This window comes from Anastrepha ludens, chromosome 6 (genome assembly GCF_028408465.1).
Source record: "Anastrepha ludens isolate Willacy chromosome 6, idAnaLude1.1, whole genome shotgun sequence".
Lineage (NCBI taxonomy): Eukaryota > Metazoa > Arthropoda > Insecta > Diptera > Tephritidae > Anastrepha > Anastrepha ludens.
In genome coordinates this window covers 57,081,132-57,105,889 of record NC_071502.1, presented here as the reverse complement: position 1 = coordinate 57,105,889, position 24,758 = coordinate 57,081,132, and the positions used below count along the sequence as shown (strand labels likewise).

Genomic DNA, 24,758 nt, shown 5'->3' with positions numbered 1-24,758 from the left:
CAAATTAAACAAAAATTGTGTTATCATTAAATTACTTGGATTTATTTTAATTCTTAACTTATATGTGTACAATATATATAAAATACATATATGTACAATATTAAATATATATTGTATATTTTAAGTAATGCTTTAAGTCAGATCAAATCGCTGCACCGCTTGCTTATTGTATTTTTTTTTATTTCTATTTTTTTTTTTTGATGTATGATTTTATACTACACCATGCAATACACTCACTAAGACTCTGAAATCCCCGTTAGCATTAACTTAGTTGTATGTAATTTTGACACAAATTTCGATGAAAACTTTTAAACTTGGTTTAGACGTTAAATTTGTAAAAAAGAAAATGGTAATGCTTACTTTTTTAAAGGTGTTAAAACTTTTTTTTTTTTTAATTGGAATGAAAATTAAAAAACATGCAAGAGCACTTTTTAAAAGAAAAATCAATTTAATATTGTTTAATATAATAAAACAATACAGTCGAAAATATCGATTCATTTAATGTCGATATTCGAACTGTGTGAAATCAGTCAGTTGTATTCTACATACATATATTTAAACTTCAATCATACTATTATACATAATTTTAATTATTTTATATATACATATAAAAATGTTTGCAATTGAAAAAGTTTAATAATAAATGAAATCAATAAACAGAAAATGTTTACAAAATCTGAACTGAAATGATTTTTTGTTTTGTAGGAAATTGTTTAAGCAACGTAACACAATGGATTGAGTTGCATTTTTTTAACGCAACGTTAAAGGCAGCAACAATAAATTCAAGTTTTATTTAAACACAAATTTAGTATGAAAACGGTAAATTTGTTGCTGCAGATTCGATTTTTATCATGCTTTGGTAAAAAACATACTTCACTTTACTCAAAGAGAGATTTCACTAAAAGGAAACATTTTTAAACAACAAAAGATCTGGTTTTTTGTTAAGTGAATAGGAATAAGATATGTTGAGTAGGCGCTCAGATAAAAACGTATAAAATGATAACTCACTTTTACTATTAAATATGAAAATAGTTGATCATTTAACGGATTTCTCATAATAAACGGGGATGCGTAACTAATGCTGAAAAATATTTAGTTATTACGCAATTAGCTCAATATTTGTTTTTGGACTGTACTCCCAGTTTCTTTTAGAGCGGAATGTTTCTATTTATCATGAAATTTTGCAATTAAATACAGAATAAAAATACCACAAAGAAATTACTGGTTCATGTTAGAATAAATCGTTGAAAAATATATACATATATCTTATAAAATAGAATTAGTTTGCTTTTACGAGCTTAACATCCATCCGCCAAATAAAATAATATTTTTGAGGTTTTCAATTAATTAATTAATGGTATGCTATATTTTATTAACTATGAAAAATCATATTTTTATTGAGCTGAGAACGTTGTAGGCAGAGAAAAATAAAAGAAAATGCAATTAAGCCACAAAAACACCAACAATTCTTGAATTTGTAAATAAATAATTAAAATTACGCAAATAGTGCAATTTGCAAAATTAAATCCACGTATTGCTTTTCTAATTTTCTCACTTTGTTGTACACAACCAATAAATATATAAATAATGAAAATTGTTAACAATAATACTATTGAATAAGCAATTAAGAATGAAAAATACATAATATTTAATTGAAATAAAAGAGACATTTTAAATACAGATCTTGTTTATTTTTATTAAAAGTTATGTGTAGCTGGACTTTGGTACTTTGATATGTACTTGTGAGGTAATATTTTAAACAATGAGCCATCGCGGCCACTAGCAAAACTGACAGTAAATGGAAATTAATTAAAATCATATTTAATATAATTTTTTATAAATATTAATAATATACAGGGTCCGGCACTCGAAGTGTAACCAATTAAAAAGGCATAAATTTGTTTGAAAAATTACTTTTATTAACTTTAAAGTAAAACATGTGTGAAAATAATACAAAATTAAGAATCGATTTACTTTGCTCGATATGACAACCTTTTGCCTTGTCTATGGCCTTGCGACGGTCCAGAAACGAATCGCAAGCTGCCCGAATGTGACTTGCAGGTATTTTGGCACACTCGCGGACAATGGCTTTTTCAGCGCCTCGAGACTGGTGAACCTTTAAGTTCTGACCTTGCTCTGCAAAATGGCCTAAAGAACAATCCATCGGATTCGCGTCTGGAGAATTTAGCTATTCTTGGTTCACTGGAGCTTTGTGAGACGGTACCGAGTCCTGTTGAAACGTCCATGGTCTGCCACCAAAGCCACGGCTTCGAAGCAACCTCCAGAATACTTTCCCGATAATATTTCCCATTTACCTTGACGCCAGGCTTCATGAAAACGATTGGAGCGCGCCCATCTGCTGTTACAGCGGCTCAAACCATTACCTGTGGCGGGTGCTGCCTTCTGGTGACCAATCGCTGACTCAAATTATCGTGTGAAAGGTCGGTCAAATAAACCCTATCGTTTTGGGAGTTTACGAATTGCTCAATTTGAAAATTTTTCTCGTCAGAAAACCCAATGCTCGAAAATTGACCGCTTTTTGCCAAGCGAAGTAACTCCTTCGCTCTCTCAAGTCGGACTTCTTGCTGCTTTGGTGTGAGATCATGCCCCTTATGGATTTTGTAAGGTTTGACTTTGAGATAATTTTTCAGAATGCGGCAGATGCTACGGTCAGATATTTGATATGATTGGCATTTCGTCGGAGATTTCGCTCAAGTCGCTTCTTCACTTTCTTAACCATTTCTTGTGACGTTGCAGTCTTTTGATGACCACCTCCATGCCGTTTTGGGATGCTACCAGTAACATTGTAACGAGTAATGGTGTGATAAACAAAAACTTTATTTACTTTAAGATGCTCGGACTAACGAACAATCGCTGGTTGTAATTTTCCAGCCAAATATAATGTCATCTCACTATTCCGTTTGAAATCCTTTACTGATATTTTTTCGCATTTACTCTCGGCAAAATGCTTCCGCGCGCTTGTAAACAATACTCTGGACTGTCATTTAGCCAACTAATAGACAGCTGATGTTCGTGTATCAGCTGCGCGAGCGATCCGAAGTTGGTTACACTTCGAGTGCCGGACCCTGTAATATGCTGTAAGTACGCATCGTCTATTTACCAAATTTAGAAACGTTTTATTTGATAGTCTTTCATATTCTCTCTTAGAGGCATTGCGTAAGTACATATAATTGAATTTTGGATTTATCATGGCTTTAAAAACTAAATACAAACTATAGATACTTTGTAATTGTGTTCATACATATGTATGTATGAGTATGTATGCATGCTAATATGGCTTTCATGAAATATAGTAGTTTTATTAAAAGTCCCAGTCCCAATCATTGCTGTTTACGTTCATTTCGCTCAAGTCGGTGCAAAGGCCGAGACTTTCATCTAGAAACACAAATATAAAGAATTGACTCAAACTGGATATGTATATGTATATACATATGCACTTAGATTTGTAAGCATTTCGAAAACACATACCACGCAATTGCGAATAGTCTTTCGTTTCTAAGCCGAAACGCTGCAACTGATCAAAAATGCTTGTGTGTCGACATTGTTTGAAAAATGAGTGATTCAGGAGCTGTAGCGCCGTCCAACGACTGGATGGTCTTTTTTCCATACAAATTTCTGTCATTTGATGGAACTCATCAGAAAAAACGCGCTGACAGTAGATTTGTTGCGCCTGCCTAATTGAATCTGAAGCAGTGCTAGCAACTATTTCTGTAAAAATGCAATGCAAACAAAAATTAAAAAATAGAATTTTAAATAAAAATCACCATATCAGATACAAGCTTACCAATCATTTCCTCACTGGCAGGGCATGTTGATCGATCCAATAATGTTGGCACATTGCCGCGCACTTTTTCGGTGAACATGAAAGTTGGTTGCGCGTCAGCAAACGGCTCTACTCCATTAGCTAGTTCGCAACATGTTATACCAATCGAATAAATATCAGCTTTTTCTGTGTAGCCGATTATATTCTGTTCGAGCACTTCCGGTGCTAACCAGTTAAGACTACGTGCGCTGCAGGGAGCTAGCTGATGTAATGCGTTGATACGTTCTCCATGCGCCACAATGCTCGTACATTCACGGAAACCAGCTAGCACAGCTTTTGTTTGGGTGAGCAATATGTGACTGGCACGAATGGAGCGGTGGATGTAACCGCGCCGATGTAGATACTCGAGCCCAGATAGAACATCTCGCATTATTAGCGCAACAAATATTTCGGGAAATCCTAGTGCAAGGCGCAAAATAAGTAAAACCAGTGTCTCTAAATTATCGTTAGCCACTTACCTGCACGGAAGCAATTGGCGATTGTGTCCTTGCAACTACCAAAACCCATTAGTGGCGCTATCTGGAACAGCTCATTTCCATATACAAATGAGGTATAGAATGTGTGTATGTTGGGATGATTGAACTGACGCATGATAAGTAGCTCATCACGGACCAGTAAGCTCTCTTCTTTGGTGGCCTTATCCATGCGATACTTCTTAACGGCGATATGTTGTCCGTTGGGTAAATACTGTGCCAGGTACACTGTGCCAATGCCATTGAAGCAACGTGACAGTTCCACTTTCAAATCGTAATCCTTTGGATTAAAACCAAACATTGCGTTGTCAACTTTTCTGTACTTTTCGCGCACAAGACTTTAGCCAATTAAGTAATTCCTTGCCCTTTGCAATTCTTATTTTGTGTTTTTTGTTTTTGTAAATGGGCTTGATGCTTTCATCGGAAAAGAGCAAAAAAACATACATTTTTGTTATTGTGTCTCTTTTCTTCTTCTTGTCTAAAAGAAAATAATTACGCATACTGTGAATACTCAAATTTGCAGAAGAAGAAACCGATCTGCATCAATTGTTTTCTTTCTACACATCTAGCAGTTTATATTTTTGTCAATTCATAAACATTTAGCTGCTAGGTGACTATTTCATATTTTTAAAAGAGGTTTTTGTGTTGTGTTTCGGTTGTACGATGGCAGATGCATGGGATGAAATCAAAGCAGTAAAGACCAAACGTAATACACTGCGAGAAAAGTTGGAAAAACGAAAGAAAGAACGTGCCGGCTTGCTGTCTTCGTCGCCAAATAGCGTCGTTGATACAGCTAAGGATTCATCTAACCCACCAATAGAATTAGGTATGAAGCAAAAATTTACATTAGTGGAGTACGTAACTACTAATCTTCATTCACTCAGAGGCAGATGCTGAAGCTGAGAAGGCGGTTTTGCAGGCTCTCTCTTCCACCACACTTGTGCTTCCCATTATTTCCACACAATTAATAGAAAAAGTTGCAATATTTTTGGATAAAACACCTGCACAGCAAGTAATCAATTACACTCTGAACAAATTAGCCGAACAAGGCGCTATTAACATTAAGAGTGTGACAATTGGAAAAGATGTGGGCTGCGAAGTAATTTCAGTAGAAAATAATATAGTGTTAGATTTATATAAAGAATTAGTTAACGATGGCTATGTGGGTATGAAAGAAGAGTTAAAACGTAAATGTAAGTGTCTACTAAAACTCTATAAGTCCCTGGCTCATGAATTTATTATACAGTTGATACAAATGATGATGAGAACGAGGACTGTAACCTTAATAAGGTGTTGAAAACTGAAGTCAATGTCGGTCCAATTGCGCGCAAAGATACTGCCGGGAGTGTAGCGGATGCATCTGATGATATAATGGTTTGTATATAATAACTGCATGCCTCTTTTTTATGTTACCCAAAATCTCTAAATCAAATCTATAGTCGCTTCTCTCAATGCCATCAACACGTGAGAAGCAAAGTAAACAAGTTGGTGAAGAAATACTGGAGTTGCTAACTAAACCCACTGCCAAGGAACGCTCCGTTGCCGAAAAATTCAAATCGCATGGTGGCGCTCAAGTGATGGAATTTTGTCCGCATGGCACCAAGGTTGAATGTCTCAAGGCGCAACAAGCCACTGCAGAAATGGCTGCGAAAAAGAAACGAGACCGCAAACTAGAAAATGCTGTTGCGAGGAAAACCAGTAGAGATACAGATGAGTCAAATGCAGTAAATAATATCGAAGAAACTGCGATTCAGGCCGATGCAAACTCGACATCAGATAGTAATGGCAAATCCAGCCCAAAGGAGGCAGAAGTCGATTCTAAGGCGATTGATTCGGGTACAGAAGATGGCGAAATTGTTTCGGAAAATATTAGGGAAGGTGAAGCTGACTCTCAACAATCATCGGAGGAATCAATAGAGACGTTAGATACGTGTACCAAATTGCATTTTAAAAAAATCATACAATCACATACCGACGAATCTCTTGGTGACTGCAGTTTCCTAAATACTTGCTTTCACATGGCTACATGCAAGTAAGTGCAGCGTTTACTAAGCAGAGAATTTTAATCCAATTTATAAACTTTTTTTCCCAGGTATGTTCATTACGAAGTTGATACGATACCGAATATCAACACTAACAAGCCAGTTGATGTTAAAACTAAACTTTGTATTAAACGAAGCATTGACCCTAGCGTGACTTTATATCCACCGCAATGGATACAGTGTGACTTGCGTTATCTGGACATGACGGTCCTAGGAAAATTTGCCGTAGTAATGGCTGATCCACCATGGGATATACACATGGAATTGCCTTACGGTGAGTGAAAAATTGTAATTAATGAAATAATGTATGTATATATGTATATGTACATTTTGCGTTTCTTATTGTAATGCAATAATAGGTACAATGTCAGACGATGAGATGCGTCAGTTGGGCGTACCAGCGCTGCAGGATGATGGGCTTATATTTTTATGGGTTACTGGTCGGGCTATGGAATTAGGACGGGAATGCCTAAAGCTTTGGGGGTGAGTTCCAGGTTGTTATAGTCATATACATTTTTTTAAATAAACTTCTTTCTTCCTGTTCTCAAGTTACGAAAGAGTAGACGAACTCATCTGGGTAAAAACAAATCAATTGCAACGAATTATACGTACAGGACGTACCGGCCATTGGTTAAATCACGGCAAAGAACATTGTCTGGTTGGCATGAAGGGCAATCCGAAGAATTTAAATCGTGGGCTCGATTGTGATGTAATTGTAGCGGAGGTGCGCGCCACTTCGCATAAGCCTGATGAAATATATGGCATCATTGAACGCCTCAGCCCAGGTACACGTAAAATTGAACTATTTGGACGCCCACACAATGTGCAACCGAATTGGATTACTTTGGGCAATCAATTAGACGGTATTCGGTTAGTTGATCCAGAATTAATAACACAGTTTCAAAAAAGGTATCCCGATGGAAATTGTATGTCACCAGCGGCAGCTGCTGGAGCGACTGGTCCAGCAACCACTAATCCAGCAAGTGCAGCGAAAAATTAATTCTGCTATTCATTTCGGTTCACATTCGGTTAATATGTATTAGCAGCCATGAATATCAATTAACAAAATAAAAATATGAATAAGTAAATGTATGTACGTATTACGTAGTAAGAAAAAAAAAAAACAGCATTAAACTACAATGGTCAATTGAAACATTTGATTTAAGTTACATACCTCACGCTCGTTTTTTTAATTCTTTCTTTTTATAAATTTTGTGTATATGTATAAGAATAGTCTGTACTAATTTGAACATATATATTACTGCATATATTGACATTAGTTTAACTGGAATACAGTGAATAAAAATGCTAAAAGTAAGTGCAGTAGAGCTTAACTCGTTTTGGCGTGATGACAACGCTGTGAGTATATAAGAACAAAAACTATGTAAGCACTAGGTGCTCCACATATCTGGCGATTTTCTCTCAAGACTGCGACATTAAGTATATTAGCGAATGATAGTAAGTCAAAGCTGGTTGGTTTGATCCCTATTGTATATACGAAATTTATATAAATTAGATATTGTAATTGTTTCCCTACAGACACTGACACAACTCTTTGAAACAAAAGATTTTTTCACAAAAATATCGTCGTTCAATGCCCAGTTGAGATATACATATGTACATATTTATTTACATACATACGAGGTGTGTTCAAAACATAAGGTAAATTTTCAAATTTCGCGGGCTACGTACATTCGACTGTCGATTCTTATTTTTTATGTTGGTACACTCGTCTCGAAGATATGTTCACGATTTTAGCAATGTAGCATGTTTAGTTTGTTTGTGAGTGGCACAAATGTGGCAAGTGACAAAAAAAAAAACAATGGATCAAAGAAGTTGCACCAAAAAATAGAGTTAGAAGCTCAAAAGCACTTGGACTCTGAGTCAAAAAAATGTTTACAAGTGGTACAAGCTTTTAACAGAAGGTCGAGAAAATGTTAATGACGACGCTCGCTTTGGACCCCCAGCACATCAATAGCCGATGAAAATGTTGAGAAAGTTGTTATGGTGAATTGTCGCATCACAGTTGCTGAGGATGGCGGCATATTGGTTGGCTCATACCATGCAATCTTTTCGGAAAATTTGAAAACGATGATCCAGATTTGCTTAAAAGGGTCATAACTGGTGACGAATCATGGGTATATGGTTAAGACAGAGAAGCCAAAGCCAATCGTCCCGATGGAAGAGACCAGGAGAGCCAAGAGTCGATAGCAGAATATCGCCGAATACACAAGCAAACTAAACAAGCTACATTGCTGAAGCCGCTCTTCGAGACGAGTGTACCAACATAAAAAAACATAATCGAAAGTCGAATGTACGTAACCACCGAAATTTAAATGATGTATACTTTAAAAAATATATTCATAGTTGGGCCGGACCTGTGTATAAATCCTAATGTTTTTGCTTTTGTCACAGCATAAATATTCCCTACAAATATTTCGTAAATGTGATTGGAGTGTTACGAGGCTTGCTATTTATAGGCGTGGCCTAAGAATGCGGTTAGGCAGTTACAAACGGTTTTATTGTTCAAAACAAAAACATTCTTCACGACGATCAACACACTTTTGCATTCGTTTGAATAAATTTTCGACGCACTTTGTCCAGTCGCGTTTTTTAAATTGTATCGGAGCCAACGCGAACACACCTGCTTTACCACAAAATGATCATGCAAAACCTTATTGATGATCGTCATACTGATGCCCAAGGATGCCTCAACCTCACGGCACGTGGCATGACAATCTTGATAATATCGCATACAGCATTGATATTTTCTGGCGCAACAACTACTTTTGAACAACGTTCCTTGTTGTTGTAGCAGCAATAATAAGCCCTGTCAATGTAGTGTAAATCACCGGTTGTCTTCGTGTAGGTAGGCGGGTCTCACGGGGGAGCTGGAGTTCTTCATCTGCTGTAGGCATTCGGGGGTCTGGAGCTTAAGAAGGTGGTAAGTGTCTGCCGATGAATGTCGTTTATTGTCTGTCTAAACAATGTCCGGTCCAGTAGTTGTCGGTCCGTTTTGTCCTGGATCTCGTTGGCGTAATTGAAGAGGTGCCTCCTGACGTGCCTAGGAGACAGATCTGGCAGAAACTGTTTGCTGAGCAGTTTGTTATGCTCCTTTGCTGGGAGCATCTGTACCTCGTTGTGAAGGTGTTGAAGCGGTGACATCAGGATTCAACCCGTCGCTGTCCGAATAGCAGTGTTTTGGTAAGTCTGAAGCTTTATCCACTGCGTGTCACTAGTTCCAAGTGACCAGAAGAAGCGAGAAAAGTAGGCGAGGTAGTCGTTTACCTTGGCGCACAGGCCATCAATGTCACTGCCCGACGTCATTTTCGTGCAGTCGTCAGCGTATGAGACCAGGGAGACTCCATATGGTTGCTGGGGGAGCTTCGATATATAGAAGTTGAACATCAAGGGTGAAAGGACATTACCCTGCGGATCACCTTGCTTTATCTTCCTCTGTTTGGATGTATGGTCTCTAAAAGTCACTGACGAGTGGCGGACCACCTCTTCAGCGACAGCGAGTGCCGACTGTAAAATGTCATCTAGTAACGTGGAATGGCTGACAGTATCGAAATCTTTCTTCAAGTCCAACGCTACTAGGACAGTCCTCCCGCAGGGGCGGTTTTGGTTAAGCCCGTGTTTTATCTGGGCGTTTGTGACGGTGAATGCTGTAGTGATACTGTGTACTCGTCGGAAGCCATGCTGATGTGTGGCTGGGGCCAGGTGTTTCGTGAAGAGTGAGAGTACGAGGGCCTTACGTGTCCTCATAACTGGGGAAAGAAGAGTTATCGGCCGATAAGATTCTCCTTGGTTGGCGGGTTCCCCAGGTTTGAGTAGTGGGACCATTCTCCCTGCTTTCCACTTGTCAGGGATATTGAGAATGGCCGAGGACAGATTGAAAGCCCTTGTGAGAAACCCTACTCTCAATGAACCCAGGTGTTTCAGCATCAGCATATTTAGTCCGTCAGGTGCAATGTCTTATGATTTGGTTTTGTTGATGACCCCCTGAACCTCATCACAAGAGAAAGTAAGTGGCGCACTGTTGTTCGTTAGTTTGTGCAGCCATATGGTGGCACGACGTTTGTATCTTTCGACGGGAGGATGCAGTGTGAATAGCCGGCTAAAATAGCTCGCACATCTCTTCGGGTCCGACGAAGTGTAACCGTTGAAGCTGATGTCCACCTTGTCGTTGTGCCTCGTCGGGTTCGACAAGGACCTTACGGTGGACCAGAGCTTACTCAAACCCACCCTGAAGTTACAGGTCTTCAGGTGCTCAACCCATTTGGTCCACTTGTGTTAATTTACCAGCTGCCGGATCTCCGAATTGGGATCCCTTATGCGGGGATCCCCGGGTTCGACCTGGCGTAGGTGGTCACGTTCGGTTAGTAAACTGGCTGTTTGGGCTGGGAAATTAGTATGTATGTCCTTGAGCCTTCCAGCAGTGATGAAGCGAGCCGCAGTAGCTGTGAGCTCCTTGCAGAATGCGCGTTCGCCCGCGCGCACATCTGTGGGGATGGGAAGAGCAGCGAAGGTGTTCTGCCTCTAAACATGTCGAATGTCGCCCTACTGGTGAAGCTAATAGTACAGTAGAAGCTGCTTCGAATGGAGGTGAATACATTTTTTAAACAAATTGGTACCAACAAAAAATCGAAAACACGATTTATGTCCGATAGCTAACATGGCGGATATCAAGTGAAACTACCTTCTAAAAATTATTGTACCATGGTTATTATAATAATAATTATTAAAGAGCACGAATTAGAGAGTACAGAAGAACCCGAATAGGGTTACTTGTTTTTTTTTGCGGATTTGTCAATTGAATGATGTCAGTACAGAAAATAAAATAACTTTCGTGTGCAAGTGTATGCTATTCAACTAAGCTTATTCTTCCTCTTCTTTTTGTTTGTTTTCTGTACTGGCGCTACGGCAAACGCAGAGAAAGTTAATGTAAGTTCTCTCGACAAAGCGTTTATGGACACACGAAATTTTCTCTTATTGGGATGCATAGTTCATAATATTTAACAAAAATTTTATTAGAATTATGTCTACAATTCTATATTTTTTGACCGTTCATTTTACATTCGCAAAAATAATTATCTATAACACAGAAAATCTAAGGTTGTATGTGAAAAAATTTGGTAATATGTTAATCTAGAATTATTTTATAATCTCGGATTTCGAAGAGAAATTTTGTATGGGTAATCTCGTATTTTATTAATATATAATTACGGATTGGGGGTTAAGCACGAAAAAGTAGATAATCTACTTATATGTGAACGTATTATTAAATTGTTTAGGAAAGGGGTTAAATTTTAATTAATAACTATGATCGTAGGGTATGTTACAAAGCCATATACATGCGCAGAATAAGCTGTACAAATTTAAAATTTTTTCTGAATCATACCAACCAGGTTATGAAACGTTGTTTCGAGAAAAACACGTTTAAAGTGTACAAGGCTAGTTAAATACGCCAAATGCACGTGCTAAGTGTTTGGAACTTTTACCTTGTTTTGCGATTTCCGAGCTTATTCGATATTTTTTTTACCACAATAACGTTTTAACCAATAATTCTACAAGTGTTTACTATAAGACATTCCATTTTTTAGAAAATCATTTTATTAAAAATTTCCTTTGGTATCAAACCTTAAGAAATAGCGGCTATAAAAATCAAACCAAAAATTTTTTACTACTCACTTTACTTCCGATATTGTTCAAGCGCCAAATGCGTAATGTAAACTTCTTTAACGGAAATGATGAATGACGGTTGATAGAAAAGTGTTGAGCAGTACAAATATTCTCCATACATATACAGGGAATGTTGCTGAAGAGACAGTCCTTGGCCGTATATAAATCCGGGTCGTTCCGGTTACGTAGAACCGACTGTCGTGGGAACGAGGTAGTTAGTGTCGTGCGGGATGTCTTCACATGCAGGAGCTTGTCGTTTGGGGCGCTGCAAAATTTACATATCTGAAGATTCTGCTTGTACTGCAAAAATAGTTCGCGCATCTTGATGCATTTTCGAAGAGACCCTGACATTATATCAAGCCCATCTCCATTTCCACAAATAAATTAAATCGTTTTTGCTTCCCAATTAGATTTATTATTTAGAAGAATTAATTTGTTGAACTCATGAAGCCGATTATTTTATTTTTTTTCTTTATATAAAGTTCATTTAAATAAAATTATAGTACATGTGTGTATGTATGTATGTATGTATATGTGTTTACGAGTAATTTGTATGTGCAAGAATTACTAAAAAAATAATTAAGCACACACAAATCGTGAAGAGTACTTAGATTAAAAAATGCCCATATAAATTGTCCCCGACTGGCCGAATTTTAATTGGCTTTACCTCAATGCACAAATTATCCAATTAGTTCTATGTATCACTTCTCTTATGATTTACAAAAATAATGTATGTAGTTATTCATGTGGTTCTTCTTATAGATTATACTATATTTGTATGTATATATGTACGTACGTATTTATACACTTTTGTGTTTATAAGATTATATACTAATTGGTATTGCTATCCGATTGATTTTCAAATTGTTTTCGTCGTCATTTACTTCAATGTTAAAATAATTTTATTACTATTTATAATATTACAAGGATGTAATGTATTCATGTCAGAGATACATAAATTAAATGGCTACATCTATGAAATATGCGCATTATGTAATTCGATATTGAGCGCATTGAATTCATTTTAAGTTGTTAGTGTAAAATTGTATTTACAAACAAGAACATGTTACTTACGAAATGTGCATACGCTCATTTACATAAATAATTTCAAATTCCTTTAAATATATATTGTATTTTTTAAATCCAACTCAATTTTCAACAAATTTCTTTCGCCAAAAATCCTAAAATATAGATGGCAATTAATTTTTTAAATTTCCACTACTTACAATTTGTTAAGTCACAAACAATATGTTACTTATTGTTTACAATGAAATTTTAACTATTTCCACATATTGAGAGATGAAAAATAAAGGCCCATTTACAGAAAGTTATGAGAGATGGAGCGCGTTTGCCATAGAATCTTATCAAATTAGAATATTGAAATTTTCGACTGGAACCGATATGCGATATAACTTGTTTTGTGTACAATATGCTTTTTATATGCGCGTGTGTATGTGTGTCTCAAGTGAAATCCAGTAATGCTGCCGCAATGCATTGCTCACTCAATTGAAGTTGCTTCATTAGTATCGCACATGAGAGCCAGCGCTTTGCAGCGCTTTGAGTACAACAATGCCTAACACTGTGGCAGCGGCAACGCCCAGTCCGGCTTTCCACCAAAGCGTTGGATCCTCTGTCATTAAACCAAACTGACGCAGATGTCTGGTTTTGAGTGGAATATTAGCGCGCACGTAGAGAAATATAAAAAAACTATTAGTTTAATTGCATTATAAAATACATAAAAATAGTTGCAAACATGCATATAAGTTTAAGGTTCTACAACTAAAGCGAATAGGGGGAGAAACTAAACTAAACCTTATGTATTTACAATATAAATGAAAGACTTTGATGAAATATTTTCACAACTACTACAAGCATCCTTAAACAAATGTGCTTTTAGGAGAATATTTCTATATACAACTAAAAATGCAAGAATATTTGAGCTAAAAGAAGGGAGCAGGGTGGGTTCCAGGAAGTGTGAAAGTGCAGGTGTGAAAGAGAAAGTTTATAATAAATGCATTCAGATTATGACTTGTTTGACTGATCGATTGATTGTATTTCAACATTCACAATTAATAACTAATTTTTTACCAACATGGCTTAAGATTTATGGTACCCAACAAGACACAATAAAAAAAATTATTTGAGTTTTGTGCCGGTCCAATATTTGCTGCGGAAACAAAAATGGTTGCCTCACTGGTAAAAATTATAATTCGTAATTGTCAATAACTTCAAAATGCTTCAGATTTACATTTCTGGAGATTCTGCTTGTATTGCAAAAACAGTTTGCGCATCTTGGTGCATTTCCGAAGAGACCCAGAGATTCTATCATGATCATGAAGTTTTTTCGGATGTGTACCGCGAATTCTAAAATATCATGCAGACCTCTACAGGTAATTTAAACTGGTTTTGCTTTCCAATTAGATTTATTATTTATAAGAGTTAATCGCTTGAACTGCTGAAGCCGGTTATTATATTTTTTCTTCAAATAAAATTATAGTACAAGTTTATAGGGCATTTTTTTAAATATTTAATAATAAATAAATAAAAAAATAAATAAAAGGTCATTCAAAGGAAAAAAACGACAATTATTTCAAAATTATTCTATTCGTTTCGAAAGATTATAAATATTTCATGAACTTTCATAAAAAAAAAATTTAAAACAAGAAATTAAAATTTATAGATAAAACTCTGTTAAATAATATTGTTAGATTAATTTAGGTGGTTTGCCTGATGATCTAAAGTTTTTAACGGTCAACGCCAATGGGTTGGAGGACTTAAAACCCTTTAACTGTCTTTATTAATGAACTTTTATTATATGTACATATTTTGAGAAAGCGTCTAAAGTCGCCATTTCGGTAGAAGGTTAAAATGCACTACAAAAAGCTCTTCATTAAATTATACTTTCATATAAATGATATGCTTTTTGAATACGAGTCAAATCGGACCAAAAACACAGTTTAAACAAATATTTAAACTCCAGCGCCACCTAGCGAGTAAATAAAAATAAACTTGTAAACCATTTTTGGCATACATGTAACAATTCATCGAAATTTCATCGGAATCGGATTAGTGGTTTCAGAGTCCAGAGGGAATACACAAACATACAAACATCTTCTTTTATGTAGTGGTTCGAGACTATTAATTTGTACCCCTATTATTTGTCCTCGAATACGACCCGTTGCAAGACTGTAAAATACACTACTACTTTTTTTTAAACATAGTTGATGCCTCAACAAAAGCCAAATAACACAAAGTTTCAAACTTTGTAAAAAATTTCATCAAAACTTTCAAATTTTTTTTAAATTTTCTGGGTAAGAAGTTTTATAGTTCAACAAAGCGCAAGATTCAAAGGACTACAAAATCTCGTTGATTTTTGCTATTTTTTTCGATGAAATGCCACGCCTTTCTTTCATACAAAGTAAATGCTGAATTTTTTGGCTTTATATAGGGCTTGTTCAAGTTGCACTCACAACCGCTATGTTGCACGATTTTTTCAAAAACCACGTTCGATATGAAACTTTGGAAACTGTGGCAAAAGTATAGCGTTCTAACTATCAGAAATTCGGCCATTATTATCGTAAATCGGCATCATAAAAATATTGCTTCATTCTTTTCTTTGTCATTTTCAATAGTAGATAACCATCATGATTTCGATATCAAGGAAAGTATTTATACAAAACTGCAACGTTAATATTTATAATTATGAAAATAATAGATATTCTCATAAGAACATGAAAAATAGGTATTTATAAAAAAAATATTACAATAGTTCACAGCATGACAGGGAAGCTGTTAAGATACTCAACCGAAATTGTTGTTATGTTTAAAAATTAATAAACTAGAAAAGGAAGATCAGTATTTCAAAATCGTGCATTCGGAATACATTATTTTAAACCTCTTTCTTTGTGTGAATTAGGTACGCATTTGGATGGATGAATTAAATGCACAAACATCAAATATGTATTTTCCAAAAAACAAGCACAAATGCCAAAAATGTTGTACAAAAATTAAGTAAATGCAACGCAAACAATACAAATTAAGTATATGTATCTACACTAGAATGTATATGAAAAAAAAAAAATTAAAAAATATTCCTTGACCATTACCCAATAGTACTAAATACAATTACAAAAACTAGTGATTAAATTTTCAATAAATAAATTTTACCAACTAGCAAGTGAATAACAAAAAATATCTACATTATGATGCTAATAAATATTGTCTTTTTTCGTTTCTTGCTATACGCTATGAATATTTTACTATGGTGTATTGCTTTTTACAAAATATTTGCTCGTAAAAAGAGAAAAAACAACGTATGGATAGTACGATATTAGTTGCTCGTTCGGCTGTTTAAATGGCATTAAGAAGATTCACACTTACGCTGATTCCCACAGCTGTACCAACCTGTGCTTGTAAAAGAGTATCCACGCGGCCTGAAAGCGTCTGCAATTCATTGAGCGCAAAAATGTTGTAAAAATTCGGTAGCAAATTTAGATAATTTTGATAGATTTGTTTAAACGTTTTTATTTTTTTGTTTGTTTGTTTTTGTGCAAGAATCCCCAGCCAAAGCGCAGCCAACCAAATCAAAGTCGAGGGGAGTGGTGAAGAAGTGTATGCGCGCATGTGGAATGGCATACGCGAGATAAACGGATTTATTTTTTGGTTTTATTTATTTTTTAGTTGATGCAGCAGTTAGAAGATAAAGGAAAAAATATTAAATTTAATTTCAATTATTAAAAGTGATTTTAAGTTTTTCTCTATAAATTTAATTTTGTGGAGAAAGTGTAGTAGAAAACGAAGAAGTTAATAGAAAAGTACAAATACATAAAAGATAAAGAGTAAAAGTTCATCCAAATTCATAGTTAAAGGACAGTTGATTTTAAAATGGAGTATCAACCGTTTGATAAATACTCGCATAATATAAATAAATCAAGACAAAACATTTAGTAAATATTCAATCTATGCTAATAAGCTAATATTTATAATTTTATTGTTATATCATTTGTGCGTGACTACCGTTTTGTGGTCACGAGTTCGAAACCTACAGATATACAATATAAATATTTTCCTAAACCTATAGGCTCCTTCATTTGTAGAACAACATCAAGACGCACACGACAAATTGGAGAAGAAGGTCGGTCAAACGCCTAATGAAGTTGTGTGCGCCAATCGACTACTTTTGTGCTCACATAATAAAGTCACTTTATCATTTTTACAATATACGTAATGTTTTTCACAAATTTCACAGAATTTCATGTTACGAAATCTGTTATATGGAAGGAAGTTGTCAACATCATGTGTAAATTTTACTATAAAACTGCAAGCCCAGAAGTTTGATAAAGAATTTGATTAAAAGTTTGAAATTTTTGATGACAAATTTGAAATTTGTTAAAATTCTTAGAAAGTTTGGAACTTCGATTTACAAGAGTTTTGTTAGGTAATGAACTATATTTTTATGAAAATTAACAAATAAAATTAAAAATGAAAAATATTGCGAATATTGTAAAAGGATAAAGTGACTTAAGTGAGCACCAAATGCAAATGAATATATCGGGAGTTTTTTAGCTGCATGAGAGCTATCGATATCGATATCTATGGTTCGAATGCTGAGAATAGCAAACTGTGTTACGTTTTTGTTCAGTAAGGTTTGGCAAGTCATCAAGAACAACGCTTCCAAATTGTAGAAATTTACTTTGAAAGCAAAAAAAAAAAAAAAGTAAAATTATGATAAATAAATATGTCCCCGAAGGTCACAGAGCACTGGCGGCATTATCGGTCCTTATTTCTTTCGAAATGAGGATACGGTGAATGACAGGCGCTATCGAGTCATGCTAACTGAATTTTGGTTTCCAAAACATCGACATTTGATTCGAACAAGATGACGCAATTTGCCATACAACGCGTTTAACAATCGGTTTATTGCAATATTCAAGCCGCCAGTGACGCCATACGACCAGATTTATTGGAAAAAGTAGTCAAAAATTGGATTGAGCGAATGGACCTTTTATCTCGTAACAGCGGTGGACATATGCCGGATATCAAAAAATAAATGCCATGAAATTATCTACTAGATTATAATAAAAAAATGCATTCCTGCAATTTTTCTGTTTTGTTTTATCATTTTAAGTTATCAGGCTCTTAAAAAACATCCGATACAAACATATCTTCTAAGTATACCTGAATACAACAATAATTATAACGTAAACGTTATCTTCCAAATATTTAAATATCATCGATATGCTGGGTATTTGCAAGTTTTATTGAAACTGTTCATGAAATCGTTAAAGATTAGCAAAAATCATCAATGAAATTTATAGTGAATAGAATTTTAACACTTCAAGTACATCAATTAAATGCATTTTGAAAAAAAATCGTTCAAAATTTGTACAAAGATTTCAACATTTAAAGGCAATTTTGAGGGAGAATGAAAAGCACGAGCGGTGCAAGGGCAAAAAATATTTTCCGGAAATTTTGTAGGTGGAGAAGGCTTGTACTGAAGTCCTGAAGGAAATCGAGGAAATCAAACTTCTGCAAATCATCATATTGACTTAGATTATTTTGAATAGATTAAAAACGTATTTGCTCTTATGCATAAAAAGTCCAGTTTACTTTGGAACGTACCTTGCCTTTTGCATACGCATTTATAACTAATGAATCCCTTTAAAACTTTGATTATGCAGTAGATATTTACAGAACTTAAGAACTAACTCATAAAAGCTTTAGCTCTAATCAATAAATAAATATCAATTACGTACAGTTGCGCTACGCTACATTTATGATTGTTTAGCGTCAAAGAGAAGATTTTAATAAGACAAAACACCCATTAATAGGGTGTGCTAAAAACTACTAGAGTCGAGTAACACAATGGGACGATACAACGGACGATTTTCTTTAGATAAGCAGAAAACATTTAGTAATGATCTAAGGCGTGTATGAGAAATAGGGCACCACCGTTTTTGAGTTAGTGCAAACTACAGTATCTGCACCATACATTTAACCATCCTAACGCATTTGTATGACGAATACCAAAATGTATCGATAAGAAATGTACCTTAGCCAATTCGTTTATATGTATGTTAACTGTTAGTTGTGTTATCTATTGGATATGTGTTACTCACGGAAAGGCCGCCATGGTTGCTAACTTTGTATAAACCTCTTTTTTATTGCTCTTCAAACTAAACAGATGTGGTGGTAATAGTTTGTATTTTGTACAAAACTCTGTTGGCTGTAGCAAATAGTCTTGTCGCCGTTCATCTAAATCACCTTTGGTGCCTACAATCATCACTGGAATTTTGCTTTCCGCATAATATTTGATATAAATGCGAGCAATGTACTCGAATGAACGCGGGTTGGATGAGTCGTATACGAGACAGGCGACATCACAGTTTACCTCTTGCGGCTGCAGTGGATCCAATGCGTGCTTTACATCGATATCACGCAAAATAAGATGTTTTTCTTGACCATAAACCTACAAAGTCAAAAGAATTTATATTTTTATTTTCATTTGTTATAAAACATATGTATGTATATATTTTACCTGAACTGTGTTGATGCAATGCACCACATTCGTCTTGAATTCTTTTCCAATCAGACTTTTCATATCATCCACCAGGAAGCCACGGCACAGTCCGGTCTTACCTGCGCCTTTTGGACCAATTACATGACACATATAAACTGAACGACTGCTTTGTCGTTTTGCCAAATCAATGCGTCGTTCGCGCGTCACATGTATCGCAGCCAATTGACTATCGTTTTCATGCACATTGAAACCCAAATAGGCTAAGTACTCCAGTGTTTTTAACACATCGACAAGAGTCATTAGGGTCCAGCGACAAAGCCAACCGTGCAGCGTCACCCAACCTTGATCGTTGGTAGGACACGATTTACGTATATCTGTTGAATAGGACCACGGCGCAGACGGACAAGTGCTGAAGACCATTTTGTGCTCCTCCGGTGACAGAGCGCCATCGCCGTCTTTGTCGTACCTTTCGAATAATGCTATAAGGAATTGCTGGCCACGATGTGATAGCTCTGTGCTGCTGCCTGGTGGTATTTTCAATGTGGGACGTAAATAATCTTTACACATTTCCAATTGTTCGTTGTAGCCAAAGCGACGCAACACCGCCCAAGTGGTTTCATTGCGTCCACGCTGTATAAATAAGCAATGCAGAAAGAGAAAGCCCTTGAGTGTGACTGCATCGTGGAAGATGCCATCTGGAATATTCTTTTGTATGACAGCTTTGACTTCGTCTAGTATTTGTGGTTGTAGGGGTGTATTGAAACAGCGACGTTGAAATAAATTCAATTCGTAGTCGTTGAGCAAATTATCACCGTCGATGTCACAAATTTTGAAAATTCGAACAAGAGATTTTTTGCAACCTGGTGTAAGCTGAATAAAATACAAACGAAAAATAGTGGTTTTAATTTTTCTAACCAATGCTTGTTTATAATCAATTTCGGAAGGGGTAAGGAAGTATAAATTTACTAACATTTCCTCTAACAAATTATGTTTCAAATTAAATATAATTATATAAAATGTTGAAAGTTTTCATAATCTCTCTAAAGCTTTTTTAATCATGTTTAATACTTTACTTACATCTTGCTCCTCCATTATATACAGCGGAGAGGTTGGGTGCAAAACAGCCTTTTGTGCATAGTAGAACATTTCGGAAATGTTGTGCAGCGTTTTGGCAGAACATTCGACACAGCTCTCTACTTCCGGAAAATCTTCCATTACCGTCAATACACTCTATAATTAAAATTAAACTAGTTTTATAACTTTCATTTCAATCGCTAAAGAAAAATTCTTACATCAATGGTTGAGTATTCTATAAGATCGACTTTGTTGCCCACAAGCACAATCGGCTTACGTTGTTGGTCTGGTCCTATTGCATTGCGTACTAAAGGCAGCCAGTGTGATGTTATGCGGTCAAGTGAATCTTCGTCTTCCACGCTATAGACAATACATACAACATGCGCTTTGAGTATCTCTTCGTTTAGTGTTTCATCTGTTTGTTCAGTGCCTAGTAAACAAAAACACGACATATTTATTGTTTTTACAAAAACTGGATTATACACTGGCATACTTATTTGCGGATCTACTTACTTGAATAGTCCACAATGTTCGTAGGCACCTGTTCAGGTGTTACATTTGCGGGTATTGTTATTTCTTCAGCCTTTGGGGGCACATCCTCAGGGAATTCTTCACTTACAAGCGAGAGTATGAGTGATGTTTTACCCACCCCCGCATCGCCGACTAACAATATGCGAACATTTTTTCGCTGAGCGGCACTGTATTGGACCATTATTGCTGTATGATAGATTAGGTTTTCTGGCAGGAAAAGGGCTAGGACTTGCAGTCTAATTTTTTATTACCGCTGTTTAAATAGAATTCACTTTTTTTTTTTTTTAATTTTGTATAATTAGTGTCAACTAAGATACCAAACTATATACACCACTTTGTAGACCGCGCATTTATGCTAGACTTGAGCGAAGCTCTCTGAAAGTGAAATGAGGAAATTGCATACAAAAATGTTAATTAATAAAACAAAATGTAACTAACTAAAATTTTCCTGTAAGACGTAATAATGAATGAAACATATTTATAATATTGCAAAACTCCACGCAAATGGCTGCCCTATTGATATCTAAAACTTTTTTCACTACATATATCATTCAGCATTCTTATCAAAGCCATAATTGGCTTCAAAAACATCACCGATGGAACTCAGTACGAACTACAGCTACCTGACACAGTTTAATTATAACACTTTCAACATGTTATTGTATAAGTACTCGCACATACTAGTAAGCAGCTTATAGATTCTTGTTTAGTTTTGTTACACTATTGTAGGTTTTTAGTTCAGCAGTGCTATAAACTCTTACAGCGGTGAAATTTGGTTCATATCTCTTTTTATATTAGAGAATATCAAAATGTATTATAAAATCTAGTTTATGACCCTTAACCTTTTATAAAAACTTGGTACATTGGGCAAAATCAATAATTCAAGCATATGCAATTTATTGCAATAAACCATTAAACAAAAACTATGTGATTATCTGCACGTATTAACACTCAATTAAAATCTATGTAAGCCACGCACTGTAGGGGGTCAATGGCGTTTATAGAGGAAACACACAGGCATAGAAGTCTGGCGTCACTTTGATTCGATTTGCCACAGAAAATAAATATTTCTTCGCAGGAGGCTTTTTGCGCCGTCTTGCAGTTTATTTTCCCTTATAAATCTGCCTCTACATACACAGCGGCATGAAATTGCAACCACCATCAACAAGAGTTTCCTGCGTCTCAACTTCCGTATAGGCTTATTTTCGCAAGTCGGTGTTGATCTAAAATAGTCACATGCTTGCAGAATTAAATTACTTCTTTAATTATATAACTATTCAATTTTTACTTAATAACACGCCAAATAGTAATACATCATATAATAAACTGTTTTTCACACTGAAATAATTATATAAACCCGACGAATATAAATTATTGCACACAAACCTCCACTTCATGAGATGAAAATCCGTTGCCTGTGGAGATAGTGAAGACGTATGTTCAGTGAATTGTAGGCCAGTGCTACCATACTTTTTTCCGAAATTGTCGAAAATTAGGTTTGTTCGGCTAGTTTTCCACAAATAAAGGGTTTTCCAATAACAAGTGTTATCTGTCGCTATCGAGAGATGATTAAGGAGTTTTTATGGCCGGAATTGGATGGTATTGATCTGGACAACGTTTATTTTTAACAAGACGGCACTACGAGCCACACAAGCAACGAAACCATTGATATTTTACGGGAAAAGTTTCCGGACGTGTTATCTCCCGAAGAGGTAAGGACAAATGGCTATTTTGACTTTTTTCTCTGAGGCCACGTGAAAGAAAAAATCTACCCCAACAGCCCAGGATCGATTCAAGACCTCAAAGATGGAATTTGTGAGGCTATCGAGGGCATAGGGCTGGCACTTTGCAATTCGGCTATGGGAATTTTAAAGAAAAGGATATTGTCCTGTAAGCGTGGTCGTGGTGGTCATTTGCCTGATGTTATTTTCCACTATTAACGGCATACCTTCCTCTTTATAATGAATTAAACTTCCGATCACTTATATAAAAAAATAGCATTTTTCTTTGAATATCAAAATAACACCTCTTATTTGAAAACCCTTTACTAATCGCTCGCAATATTTTCCTCTTTGTTTTTCGAAAATAGTGAATGAACCGAAAACCGGTAGAAACTTGGATGTTTCTTGATAGTTCGCATACAATACTAAAAATTAAAGTGAAATAAAACTGAATAAGACAAATTTACCATTCAAAAAGCAGGGCATAATGTAGATAGATTTACTTACATCTTCCATATCTTAATTCTTTATAGTTTCCAAAGCTAATTTAAATTTTCGGATTTGCTTAAATTATAACCACCTGTGTTTGATCAACTGTTTCTCCAGCAAATTATTTGGTGCTGTTAAAAATTATTGCAACAGAAACTATTAGCTTCTCCTGAAAATGAAATAGCCTTTACGTTCTTAATTTCCCTTACTTTGTCGGAGGTTTGTAACGTACGCAACACAAAAAGTTAATACATACTTTTAAATACAGGTATCCCTCGTATAACGCGATAGTTACGTTCCAGAAGAATTGCGCGTTATGTAATTCCGCGTTATCTAAAACATAGTTATCATATAAATTTGGGGGTTATGTTCCAATAGGTTTTTTTTTAAATCAAATACATACAAAATAACAGATGCCCATATATTTCAACTCAATACTAAAGTTCAGACTTTCTTATACAATTAAAAACACAAAACAAAAAAATTTAAAAACAAACTAAAACAAATTAAAGGTTTATTAAAAACTTTATTGTTATTCTTCAAACTTCATATGGTAATTAATCTGTTTCACTGTCTTCAAATATCTTTGCACGTGGTCGTTTTGGGGGAGCAATAGCTTCATCAGAAGATATTTCTTCAACATAGTTTTCGCTATTGGATAAGAAACTAGTTGTGGGACCTTGTGGTTCTTCTACTGGTTTTATAATTGCAAAATCTGTTATCAGTTTTTGGTTGGTGGTTTTTTTAAGCTCCTTTTCAACTTCGTAACAATTCGTAAGGTGCTAGATTAATATCTATTCTATCTATCTAAGGCAAAAAAGGGTAATTCCCGGTTTACATTAAAAATACATTACATATTATAAATATGTGGTACGCAAATTAGTGTTACCAGATTTTATAATTATGTATTTTCCCCTTCGCATTATATAAGCCTAAATTTCGCGTTGTACTGAAACCTAATTTTTCCAAATCGCGTTATATCGAAACCGCGTTGTATAAGACCGCGTTATACAAGGGATACCTGTAATGTTGAAATTATGTAATTGTAGAGGGTTGTTCACTTTCTTGTGTTTACAAGCAACTTATTTACTCCCATTCTCTTTTTTATTACTTTTCCTGTTCACATTAACTAAATCTAACTTTTCATATTTGTTCAATATCTATTTTGACACGCTAGTTTTAGTTTTCTCACACATTTCATCAATATTTACATTACGGCAATAAATATAAATTTTCAACTGGTATTGTTAATTATTTATCAAAATGCTCACTGCGTTGTAATAGATTTATAAATGGAAAAATGATTTTAAATTGAGGTCTTATAATAAGTTCACATATGCATTAATCACCTATAAATCCACCAAATGAATCTACCCGTTC

General features: G+C 35.2%; 3 protein-coding genes across 9 annotated transcripts; 1 reads left to right on the top strand and 2 right to left on the bottom strand.

The window, feature by feature from the left end:
* Positions 1 to 1,534: 1,534 nt before the first annotated feature.
* On the bottom strand, positions 1,535 to 4,751 carry LOC128868189 (putative serine/threonine-protein kinase STE20-like). Its single transcript, XM_054110012.1, has 4 exons — positions 4,303 to 4,751; positions 3,806 to 4,243; positions 3,490 to 3,729; positions 1,535 to 3,396 (listed from the first exon to the last, which is right to left on the bottom strand). Exons 1-4 carry the CDS (start codon positions 4,616 to 4,618, stop codon positions 3,323 to 3,325), a joined length of 1,068 nt encoding a protein of 355 aa, XP_053965987.1. The 5' UTR covers positions 4,619 to 4,751; the 3' UTR covers positions 1,535 to 3,322.
* Positions 4,752 to 4,819: 68 nt separating this feature from the next.
* LOC128868186 (N6-adenosine-methyltransferase MT-A70-like protein) lies at positions 4,820 to 7,528 on the top strand. The gene is made up of 7 exons (XM_054110010.1): positions 4,820 to 5,143; positions 5,202 to 5,510; positions 5,564 to 5,691; positions 5,757 to 6,349; positions 6,410 to 6,633; positions 6,719 to 6,842; positions 6,909 to 7,528. The coding sequence occupies exons 1-7, from the start codon at positions 4,981 to 4,983 to the stop codon at positions 7,357 to 7,359; spliced, it is 1,992 nt and encodes a 663-aa protein (XP_053965985.1). The 5' UTR covers positions 4,820 to 4,980; the 3' UTR covers positions 7,360 to 7,528.
* A 4,948-nt stretch (positions 7,529 to 12,476) lies between these two features.
* On the bottom strand, positions 12,477 to 22,624 carry LOC128866716 (mitochondrial Rho GTPase). 7 transcript variants are annotated; one of them, XM_054107645.1, is made up of 9 exons: positions 22,457 to 22,472; positions 22,304 to 22,391; positions 21,151 to 21,543; positions 20,856 to 21,067; positions 20,641 to 20,793; positions 19,582 to 20,433; positions 19,163 to 19,512; positions 16,425 to 16,487; positions 12,477 to 13,703 (listed from the first exon to the last, which is right to left on the bottom strand). In XM_054107645.1, the coding sequence occupies exons 3-9, from the start codon at positions 21,347 to 21,349 to the stop codon at positions 13,565 to 13,567; spliced, it is 1,968 nt and encodes a 655-aa protein (XP_053963620.1). In that variant the 5' UTR covers positions 21,350 to 21,543; positions 22,304 to 22,391; positions 22,457 to 22,472; the 3' UTR covers positions 12,477 to 13,564. The 7 variants fall into 7 exon arrangements, with proteins under 7 accessions (XP_053963620.1, XP_053963617.1, XP_053963623.1 ...); XM_054107642.1 differs by lacking the exons at positions 22,304 to 22,391; positions 22,457 to 22,472 and adding an exon at positions 22,555 to 22,624; XM_054107648.1 differs by lacking the exons at positions 22,304 to 22,391; positions 22,457 to 22,472 and adding an exon at positions 22,555 to 22,624 and having other exon boundaries at positions 16,449 to 16,487.
* Positions 22,625 to 24,758: the final 2,134 nt, after the last annotated feature.

Coding starts and splice junctions, on each gene's coding strand:
- LOC128868189 (XM_054110012.1), bottom strand. CDS start 4,618: ATGTTTGGTTTTAATCCAAAGGATTACGATTTGAAAGTGGAACTGTCA. Junction 4,244..4,302: donor CGCCAATTGCTTCCGTGCAG/GTAAGTGGCTAA, acceptor GCCTTGCACTAG/GATTTCCCGAAATATTTGTT. Junction 3,730..3,805: donor TGCCAGTGAGGAAATGATTG/GTAAGCTTGTAT, acceptor GCATTTTTACAG/AAATAGTTGCTAGCACTGCT.
- LOC128868186 (XM_054110010.1), top strand. CDS start 4,981: ATGGCAGATGCATGGGATGAAATCAAAGCAGTAAAGACCAAACGTAAT. Junction 5,144..5,201: donor TAACCCACCAATAGAATTAG/GTATGAAGCAAA, acceptor TCATTCACTCAG/AGGCAGATGCTGAAGCTGAG. Junction 5,692..5,756: donor ATGCATCTGATGATATAATG/GTTTGTATATAA, acceptor TCAAATCTATAG/TCGCTTCTCTCAATGCCATC.
- LOC128866716 (XM_054107642.1), bottom strand. CDS start 21,349: ATGGTCCAATACAGTGCCGCTCAGCGAAAAAATGTTCGCATATTGTTA. Junction 20,794..20,855: donor TAGAATACTCAACCATTGAT/GTAAGAATTTTT, acceptor TTTTAATTATAG/AGTGTATTGACGGTAATGGA. Junction 16,488..19,162: donor GCAACCATGGCGGCCTTTCC/GTGAGTAACACA, acceptor AATGAATTGCAG/ACGCTTTCAGGCCGCGTGGA.